This window comes from Oncorhynchus keta, chromosome 1 (assembly GCF_023373465.1).
Source record: "Oncorhynchus keta strain PuntledgeMale-10-30-2019 chromosome 1, Oket_V2, whole genome shotgun sequence".
Classification (NCBI taxonomy): Eukaryota; Metazoa; Chordata; class Actinopteri; order Salmoniformes; family Salmonidae; genus Oncorhynchus; species Oncorhynchus keta.
Genome location: NC_068421.1, coordinates 51,612,983 through 51,623,945, shown reverse-complemented (window position 1 = coordinate 51,623,945; position 10,963 = coordinate 51,612,983). Strand labels below are relative to the sequence as shown.

The 10,963-nt window shown below is 40.9% G+C and overlaps 1 protein-coding gene across 1 annotated transcript; it reads right to left on the bottom strand.

Annotated features, from left to right (window-relative positions):
- Nucleotides 1-4,872: 4,872 nt before the first annotated feature.
- dio1 (iodothyronine deiodinase 1) lies at nt 4,873-7,556 on the bottom strand. The gene is made up of 4 exons (XM_035775388.2): nt 7,015-7,556; nt 6,756-6,899; nt 6,262-6,461; nt 4,873-5,654 (listed from the first exon to the last, which is right to left on the bottom strand). Exons 1-4 carry the CDS (start codon nt 7,352-7,354, stop codon nt 5,589-5,591), a joined length of 750 nt encoding a protein of 249 aa, XP_035631281.1. The 5' UTR covers nt 7,355-7,556; the 3' UTR covers nt 4,873-5,588.
- Nucleotides 7,557-10,963: the final 3,407 nt, after the last annotated feature.

Below are 10,963 nucleotides of genomic sequence, written 5' to 3'. Positions count from 1 at the left end.
CTTCTTGTCCATTTCCTTTTTTCCTGTTTGCCACTTTTCAAAGCAAGTAGGGTGATTTGGATACTATTTAGTTACCTTGACACTCTCACTCTCACTCTCATCTCACTCTCACTCTCTAAATCCTATTTTTCCTTACACTAACCTTAACCCCTAACCTAAAATAACCGTTTTATTGTCTGTGTGGAGATTTCTGGTACCCACGAGGATAGTAATTACAAGCAGCCACACACACACGACACACGTTCACAAAACACCCTGACTCACTCCAAATGTCTGACAATAGATATCAGGGAAGTGTCCAAGGGAAGACCTAGTAACAAATATTTAAACCTCTCAACTTGTATACATAAATACATTCGTTTTATTCAAGTACACTCCAAATATGATTATTGCTGTTTTACAAAGAACAGCGGATGAGTCGTTCATACAAATTCGACAGACAGGAAGTGGCTGTAGTGCTGGTGACCTCTAGTTCAAGGAATGCATCCCAAATGGCACCCTTTAACCTATTTAATGCACTACTTTCAACTTGGGACCATAGTGCACTACTTTTGACCAGAGCTCTATATAGGGTGCCATTTGGGATGCATACCCTGTGTTATTTTCTTCGGACCACTTTCATATATCGGATTAGGGCCTTTGTCAACTTCTACCTTACTCGAAGTACAGAACATCTCTTGGCTCTGGTAGGTGTGGGCAACACAGGTGTCTGTATGGGGATCCCAGAGACTATGACCAGCCAGTATGAGCCCTCCATATCCTTGCTGCCCCTCTGGACCCAGCTGGCCTAGCGCCACAGTACACACCAGCCGGTAGCGGTCAGGACACACAGTCCTCACCAGAGCCTTCACCTCCTCACTCAGCGCCTTGACTAGACCACCACAGGAGGGGGCGCTATAATCCATGGCCTCCAGCCGAGATGACAGGAAGTCCTGCAGCATCCGATGGACCAGGCCTCAGGGGAACTTCTCGGCAGGCTGGGCCGAACCCGCTGGCACCTGAAGAGCAGAGGTGAATCCCAAACATATTTCCTTGATTTCTCAAGGGGCACACCATGTGAGCCATGGAAACATGGCTCACTCGAGACGCTATCGGAGTCGGTACAGCTGGCTGAGTCCTCACTTTCTGCTCCAAAGTGCATTGGAGGACAAGATCTGGGATTCCTCCCCTCTGCCGTTCTCCTCCAATGCACTTTGGGTAGGTGAGGAGAGAAGACACGAGAAATCAAGGACCTAAAATTGAGATTGAATCCGAAGAGACAGCCAGGGATGTGTCTTAACAGTCTAAAATGCCTCTGTCTTATCTCATTTATGGGCACTGCTCTGAAAACACAGGAAAGGTGAATGCAACATGACGGTTGGCCACCAGGAATTTGCCTTTGTCTGTCCGGTTTCTTCTATATCAGTGCAGATGAAGGAAATGAGATGAAACAAAGCCACTTTAGACTGAGATATGCCCAGGCCAGGGGGAGGGGTAACTGTTGGCTAAGTGGCTAGACTACTGGTGAAAGATCAGAGCTGTTCTGTTCAAATTTAGCGTGTAGCTATATGTATGTGTTGATCTGACCTGCTCATTGACTATAACAATAGGTTTCCTTGCCGGGATGTTCCTCATTGCAATCTTCAGTGCAATGCGTTCCTGAGTACACACAATTAAACAGAGCGATCCAGTATGACAACAGGGTCATATTTTATTAGTGAACACTAAATACGGAAAACAAAAACAAGGACAAGTTCAGGTCGTCCCATACCGTTGCTTCCATTTTGTTCCTAGTGAATACGACCAATGTCTACTTATGTTCTATATCCATCATTTATTCATCCGAATGAATACAACGTGAAGGTTAAAAAGAGATACTTCACAGGCAGACTGTAGTGATTCAATTAGGTATTCAATGAGAAACACTTGGTCATGTTCAGTAGGGCCCACCATTGCAAAACAGTTTGCATCAACATGCGTTTATATTCATAGTGAACTTCCCAGTTTCACTCTGTTCTTAAACGTTTTCTTCCTACTGAACATGTCCCATTGGTTTGAATGGGTCCTCTGGCTCCTTGGGCTTTACCATGACTGCGTCCCAAATTACAGCCTATTCCCTATGTAGTGCGCTACTTCTGACCAGAGCCCTTGTCCAAAGTAGTGCACTATGTAGGGAATACTGTGCCCCCCACCTTGAGTGCCTTGGAGAACTTCTGGGTGGCGATGAGCCCTTTCAGGCTGAAGAGGGCCTGGGGTTTAGTGTGGGCATGAGCCTGGCTGGGAGCTGGCCTAGACGACGGCCTAGACGACTGCCTATGGAGCAATGAAGGGGCTCCCCCTGACACCTGTGATTAACATATAGACACAAAAGATCAGTGGACACACCATTTGGTGGTAACCATTTGAATAATAAACATCTAGTAGATACGCTAAGAAGACATTCATCATTGTGTACTTTCTGTTTCAAGGCTGGACACAAAAACATTCCAAATTGATCAGGCAACACTCATGTACTGGTTTTTATTTTATTTTTATTTTGTCCCCCTGTTACAATAGTTATAGGTTTATACGGTGCCTTGTTGTACCTCTACTGCTTTGCTGCTCTTCTCCTGGCTCTCTCTCACTGAGGCAGTGGCTGGAACCTCGCTGCCTCTGGCGTGCTTGGCTGCCATTTCTAAACAGTGGCAGTAAGTACAAGTGATGATGTCCACACCACATATTTTTTTGCCCATTTAGCCCATAAACCACAATTTTAAACAACTGTAAACCGTTAAATATGTCGCTGATATTGACGCTAAGCAAATAATCAATATCTACTATACAAAATGTCTTGTTTTACAATGCAACATAGCTTTGATCCAGCTATGCTAATAGTGCACCATCCAATAGAGCTCGGCGACCCACTACAGATGAATAGATGGTTCTGCCGAGGTTTTGCTCTTACCTGCCCAGGTTGGCTCTGCTGCAATGGGGAATGGACAGGAGCAATCGTTACACTCGTACCTGTTCCCTCCCCCTTATATGCTTTCTGTGGGTTGCCTTTGCTACTCAGCCCCCCTCACCTTGCGTTGTAGCACTGCCACAAGTTCCTGTCACTGTACAAAAATATTTACAGCAAACCAATATAAGAATCTGCATTTATTCTGCACACTGTGCAAGCCCATCCCTCTACTATGCTCAGGGCTGTGTTCCAATCGAAAAGCTCATCCACTTGTCCCAGCTATTGCCCACTTCTCTCCTCTCTGATTCTGCAACCACTGGATAGCTGTAGGGATTGGGCAATAGCTTCATATAGCTCTCACCTATTTAGTTATTTCAGATTTTCTAAGGGGGAAACAGTGTGGAAGGATACAACATTTTTGGATTCAAATGCAGCCAGTCTTGTAGGGGAGAGGTCTGACAGACATCTAGCATGTTGACTCCTGCCTCACAATAGGAACTAGGCCTAAACTGTTCCAGTGAATCCAGTCGTTTTTCCTCACTTTACGTGTCCCAAATGACACGCTAGTCCTGTTGCAATGCACTACTTTTGACCAGGGCCCATAGGGATCTGGTCAAAAGCAGTGTACTGTAAAGGAAATAGGATGTGATTTGGGACACTGCAACAGGATGTGGCCTGGCTGGGAACGAGCCAACCAACCTCTCCCTCGCTGGCTTAGGTCTTCCTCACTAGATTGTTTGGAAAGTTGTAGCAACACTAAACAGTTTGTTCACCGTATCCTAGTAATTCACATATAACCTTGAGTTATGATGTTTCCAGGTTTCTCTTTGATTTTCGCATTGTGCTTTTTTTATTTGTGTGCTTATTTATGTCTTACGAGCTCAGGCTGTCATGGGAATACTATACACTGCATGGAGCCAGATTATTGATTTATCTTGTAAAAATGGGTGGATGTTTGTTCCGTTTGTGGTCTTGGTCCCGTTCCAGGCGGACATCGTATTGCATCAACCAATGGTGGCACGCCAAGTAATTGACTGTGCAGTCGGGTATCAGATTCCTATATCATATGATGTGGTTAGCTGAATGTGTAGCACCTATCCAGGCGTTTTTAGATCTGGCAGGCGTCTGCAATGTTTATTTTTACTGCTTGGGAGGTGACCTGTTCAATGACAACAAGGGGAGGCACGGCCTATGTCCCAAATGGTAGTCAATTCCCATATAGTGCACTATATTGGGAATAGGGTGCCATTTGGGACAGGTCCAAGGTGAGGCACAGTCATGTGACGTGCAGATGGACTGATGAGAACAACTTCTTTATGTAACATCTTCTGTTACGATACACTGATTTGACAAATGACATACTGACCAGGTGAAAGCCGTGATCCCTTATCGATGTTGCTGTTAAAATCCACTTCAAATCAGTGTAGATGACGAGACAGGTTAGAGGAGGATTTTTAAGCCTTGAGACATGAATTGTCATTCAGAGGGTGAATGGGCAAGACAAAAGATTTAAGTGCCTTTGAACGGGATATGGGAGTAGGTGCCAGGCACACCGGTTTGTGTCAAGAACTGCAATGCTGCTGAGTTTTTCCACGCTCAACAGTTTTCCGTGTGCATCAAGAATGGTTCAGCCCCCAAAGGTCATCCAGCCAACTTGACAAAACTGTGGGAAGCGTTGGAGTCAACATTGGTCAGCAGCCCTGTGGAACACTGTCAACTGACACCTTGTAGAGTCCATGCCCCCTTGTAGAGTCCATGCCCCGACAAATAGAGGCTGTTCTGAGGGCAACTCATTTTAGGAAGGTGTTCCTATTGTTTGGTATACTCAGTGTATGAAGTCAATAATCTTGTGAGAATTCTGAACAATTAATCATATAATGAAAACATGAAAATATATATATATATATATATATAATTTTTTTAATAAACAATGATCCCAAGGGCAACATCAGTTCATTAAGAGTTTTTAATAAGCAGGTATATCCTCAATCACCACAACAACATGCTCTAAATGCTCCTAAATTATTTAGCAACAAATCTGCTTTCAGTTCATCAAATTACAATGACCAGAGGTTTGCACTGTAATCATCATGGAAAAAGCAGTTGTATCCCAGAGTAACTTATGAACATTCATAGACAATGTATCAAGAGAATGTTTACAGATATGCCAGTGCAATTACTATACGGCTATTACACATCAACTACACCTACCTACATTTGAGAAATTCTTAATGTTATGTAAAGTACAAGATCCCGTACGAAATATATATTGATAATCTAGCAGCCAAAGGGCTTGTTTCACACTCGGCCCTTAGAAAAGGTATGATAGTGCAGTTATGTCAATACAATATAACAACTCTGACCTGAACCGCAACCTGGATTTTTACTAAAGGTCAGAATTAACAACCACCTTTACTTCCTATGATAAGTTCCTTGTTTTATCAACCCACCCATTCTGATTGAATGGTCTCTCTCAAGGTTTCTCCTCATCGGGTTACAGAGGCCATAGGCTTGATCTGTGTCTGTCACTAAAAAACATAGTCTCCAAACTAAAAAGGTGGATAATTGGGATGCCAGAGAGCAGAAATACACATTATAATATGGGCATGAGATAAGATAACAAAAAATAACAGAAAAAAAGTTAGTGACAGATGTGATTCACCTCTTCCTACTTCATTTTCTCCAGGAAGGAACGCACCTCCTCAGGGCTGTAGCCTCTTGGCCCAATCTTTCCCTGGTAACAGACAGAAGACTGGTGATTTAGACAGGAGCAACAAGTGGATTTATTGGTGAACTGTGAGTGACAGACTCCTCTCTATGAGACTCACAAAAGAAAGTGAGAGATTCAGGTGACTAACAGGTCTTATAGGCCTATACCTTTGTATGATATGGTTGTACCTATATTTATGTTATTTATTTTTAGATATTTTTTTTAATCCCTGGCCCCGTCCCCGCAGAAGGTCTTTTGCCTTTTGGTAGGCCGTCATTGTAAATAACAATTTGTTGTTAACTGACTTGCCTAGTTTAAAAAAAGGGTTAAATAAAAATACAATAAAATAACTGTGTAACAGATGTTCAACAGCCTTCTTTCAGTGTTCCAAATATCCTTTCCCATAAGTCTGAAAAACTACTGAGTCAGGATGTGTCCATGTGAGCCAGAAAGCAAAGAATGCTTTGGCAGGATTCCAAAAACTCCAGACAAGAAGTGCACCTTGATTTCTCTTTACCTTTGCACACCATCAGTTTTGTTACGCAATTTAAAAAAATACATTTGATCTATGTGTTGTCTTTTTACTCCTTCCTTTTTTCTTAACTCTTAACATTTTCTTAACTGTCCTTACCTTATAAACAACCTTTCCTGCCTGCAGCACATACAGCCGCTCTGGAATAGCACCATATTTACTAGCTGTGGTGTCTTTCATTTCATCCACTACGATGGGGCACAGGGGGTCCTCTTTGACCAGGAACTGTGCTGCAGCCAGCCGCTCCTCCTGGTTTCGGTGTTTAGTAATGTCAACGTTGTTGGCAAAGACCCAACCGTCTGAAGCAGAGAGAAAATCACAGTGAGGATTGTAGTGGCTTGATATTTGTGAAGCCTAGGCTATGTACCTTATTTTAATACAACCAATTATTTTTTAAAAGCCACAATCAGTTATAATTCTTAAATTAGCATTATAATAATTGCTCCAGGTTTAGGATAGATTACAAAGCCATCATCACATAGGTCTATATGGTCTCGTACTATTCATTTGACCAATAACATCGTCCCCAGGCTAATTGAGCAAAGGCAGAAGTGTCCGGATATTTGACCAATGACCACCTCCACATCATTCACCTGTTGAATGCGCCTCGGCGATGTAGACCACCAGGAAGTCTGCCACATCGCCGAAGTCCTTGACGAGTTGCTTGAACTCGCAAAGTTTATACATGAACGGGGGTCAGGTACAACTTCCAAAACTCAACACCAGTGGTCTGTTGTCTGACAGAAAAAAAAACAGAGAACATTATTGTAGCCTAGTATTTAGAAAGGAAGTTGATAAAATAACTGGCATGATACTACTGACTATACTGCACACGAGCAGTCGTCTACTCACCTTTCAAATAGTTGTAGATACTGGTAATCTTCCCGTCCAATGTAATCACTGGTGAGTCGGGAGCATTGTTGCCCACAAAAGCTTCTTGACCGGCATTAGTCCACATGTGCCCTAGGATGGTCTTGACAAAATTCCATGTCATAAAGGTCGGTCCCCAATCTTCATACTTGAACTTCGGATTCTGGGTCATAGTTACCTTTTCGCCCATTTTTAAGATAAGTTTCTTTGTCAAGCTTCGTGAAATCAAATTCAGAAGCGTGAGAAAGACAAATTGCATGAACGCAAAGCAAAATAAACATGGCATTAACAGATAAATGAACAATTTCCATAGTAATATCATCTTTTTCTTTGGTGCTCAGCGAAACAATAGCCTATGCGTGATTTCTAGCCTATTTTATGGCAGAGTGCAACGTTGTGCAAACAAACACTCCCTCCTCGACCGCCTTTGTGGGCTTTTGACTAAACGTTACTTTTACCCCTGACATGTATGCGATTTGACAGAGTAAAGTAGAATGTTGTTAATAGATTTTGGCCCAATTTTCTTTTTACACCATACTGCTTGAGCCCATCCAGATATTTGAGATCCATTTTGGATAATTTTGACGATTGAATTTACCGTAAACTACCCCTTGTGAGCGCATTTACAAATGTATCTCCAGGACAAGGAATAAGAAGTGCGTGTGTGTGTTGACCAGACACTCAATCATCCACTAGATGTCACTACTCAGCCGTACTTCACTGATATTCATGTCCGCTATTGTCGTCAACCCGTAGCCTATAGGGGCGTTCCATTTGATTTCAATAACTTTCCATACATATTTGCCCATGGTAGAAGTTGTCTTCAAGTGATACCGATACCCCACCCTACCACGAGGCATCCATGTCTTTATCACTTTATCTCTTACAAACAAGGCTGTCAAATTGTCTATAAACATGTAAACTCCTGTTTTTCCCCCCATCTATATGTTGTAGTTTAAACCCTTTTTTAAAAACATAATCTGAGGTGTTTGTGTTGTGCTCACAATCGGTCGAGACATAGCATAGCTAGATCACTGCAATTTAGCTGGTACATTGTTGAAATTCAAGTTGAACAAAAATAAGACAGCTCTCCGCTAAGTAAACTTAAATGAACATATTTTGTATTGCCTTACAAACGTTTTGGGTATGACCCCTTCTTCAGAATGCATAGGAGGCAATGTTACAACAACAAATACAGGCCACACACAAAGGGGTGTAATTATAGATTCACAAAGTCAATATTGGCCCAATCAAAAGATCCCAGCAGAGGGAGCTTTGGGAAAAAAAACATGAAAATTCACTGACTATACCAAACATTAGGAACACCTTTCTAATATTGACTCTACAAGGAGTCGGTCAGCAGCGTTCCACATGGATGGTGGCTCACGTTGACTCCAATGCTTCCCGCAGTTGTGTCAAGTTGACTGGATGACCTTTTGGTGGTCGACCATTCTTGATACACACGGAAAACTGTTGAGCGTGAAAAACCCAGCAGCATTGCAGTTCTTGACACAAACCGGTGCGCCTGGCACCTACTACCATACCCTGTTCAAAGACACTTAAATATTTTGTCTTGCCCATTCACCCTCTGAATGGCACACATAAACAATCAATGTCTCAAGGCTTAAAAATCCTTATTTTAACCTGTGTCCTCCCCTTCATCTGCACTGATTGAAGCGGATCAACAAGTGACATCAATAAGGGATCATAGCTTTAACCTGGATTCACCTGGTCAGTCTATGTCATGGAAAGAGCAGGTGTTCTTATTGTTTTGTATACTCAGTGTATACACAAACACACAATAAAGATACATTATGATATCAGCCTAAATGTTAGGAGCATATGTATACTCAGCCTACATATTTATAGCCTCTACAAAAAAAATATGTATACTCAGCCTACATATTTATAGCCTTCTAACAAAAAAACAAGAAAAGGAACATTATTTTTTGAGACCTGCTGGGGCAAGGTTGCCCAAGCGATCTATCCAATGTGTCTCTCTTTGGAGAAGTAATTTATCCCTATCTCCTATACCCTACGTGGCGCCTTCACTAATCAACGCCCAAATGAACGTAGGGCACATAGTTTGTGATTATGGCAATTGAAATGCTGGCAACAGGGGATTTTTCATTGTGGTTACGAATGGAGGCATCATGCAAACAAATCCTTGTCTTAAGTTCACGTTTGGTCTTACCCACATAATAACAGTTACAGCAACACTTAAGGAGATGTACCACATATTTGTGTCACAAGTTGTTTTTACCTCCAACCTCTGATGGTGGCATTACAGTGAACACTGTTGTGACAAGGGAAATTTCCATCAGGAATGTGAGAAATGAAACTTTAAATTACTACCACAAAGGTGGCCACTGGTCAACCCACCTGAATGTCCACATAAATAGGACGTTCTATTCTATTATCTATATTTCTATGATTTCAATAGGTTTCCCATTGAAGATCGATAGTATAATTTTAAAAAACGGATATATTCCCATTCTAGTCCACATTCGCTGATGTGTGGACCTCCAACCATCTTTGTGCTACCAGTTGAAAGTTGAAAATGTTATTTTATTCCATTTTAGTACATTTATCAGCCAAAACATGGCACGCATGGTTCACCCACACCGTATTCAAGAGCATGCTGTGTCTCAACCAATGGCGGGCACAACACAAACATCTCAGATGATGTAACATAGGGTCTAAGCTACAACATATGCTAAAATGAATAATAAAAACAGAGTTCAGACATTTTTTGACACGTTTTTAAATGATATCAAACTCAAATGTTTATCTTATCCAGAGATGAAGACACACACATATTACATCTGCACCCGTGCTTCTACATATGCATTGCTTGCTGTTTGGGGTTTTAGGCTGGTTTTTTTTTGTATAGCACTTTGTGACATCTGCTGATGTAAAAAGGGCTTTATAAATACATTTGATTGATTGAAAAAATCATTTGATTAATATTATATCTCATGGTAGGGTGGAGTATGCAAAATGAGTCAACTTTGAGCACCTACTTTCTGACCACTTCTACCATGGGCAAATATATATAGAAAGTTTTATTGAAATCAAAAGGGGTACGGTCAAAATGTGATTGAAATCAAATGGAATGACCCTATATCTAATATCGTTGACGTGTTGTAAACCACAAGGCCTAAGACTATTTCTAAATAATTATCTAAATTACGAATATGCTCGAATGGCTATGGGTATTCACATCCTATATTTTATTTAAGAGAAATATATAATAATATAATAAAAATATAATAATATATTTCACATTATTATTATTATTTTCTTTAAAATTTCAATCCTAGACCCTGAACCTCACAGCATGTGCTATCATGCTTATCCAATTCATAGGCATAGGCCTATATTGTTAAGTGTATTTATTTTTATTAATCAAATGCATCATTTGTTTAGGTGATTCATGTTTATATGGATGGACGTCTTTAGGCCTATACTTTCCTCGAACAGGCTTAGTTCACATAGGCCTTATAATTGTAGTCTTTTTTTTGCAACACATGATAATTCTTACTTTTAAACTGACCTAATAAGAGACAGATGCATAGGTGCATGCCTTAACAACTTACGATATACGCTGTAATTTCTGAAAAATAAGCATATAGGCTTTCCAATTCCCTGACCTACACAAACAATTTGACGGAAATAAAAAAAAATACAATTATAACAACTGTTAGGTTAGGCTTACAAGCTCAAATAAAATACATTGAATACTTCAATAATGTGCTTCCTTTGAAAATAAAACGAACAACTAAAAGTCACACATTGAGCTAACAACATCGATGTTTTCACATAAATTAGATTACTTATTTATATTGCCCGTGTGTGCGTGTGTGCGTGCGTGTGCACTGTCTTTTAATGAATAATTATGAAATCATCGACACTTGTTCTATTTCCTTTT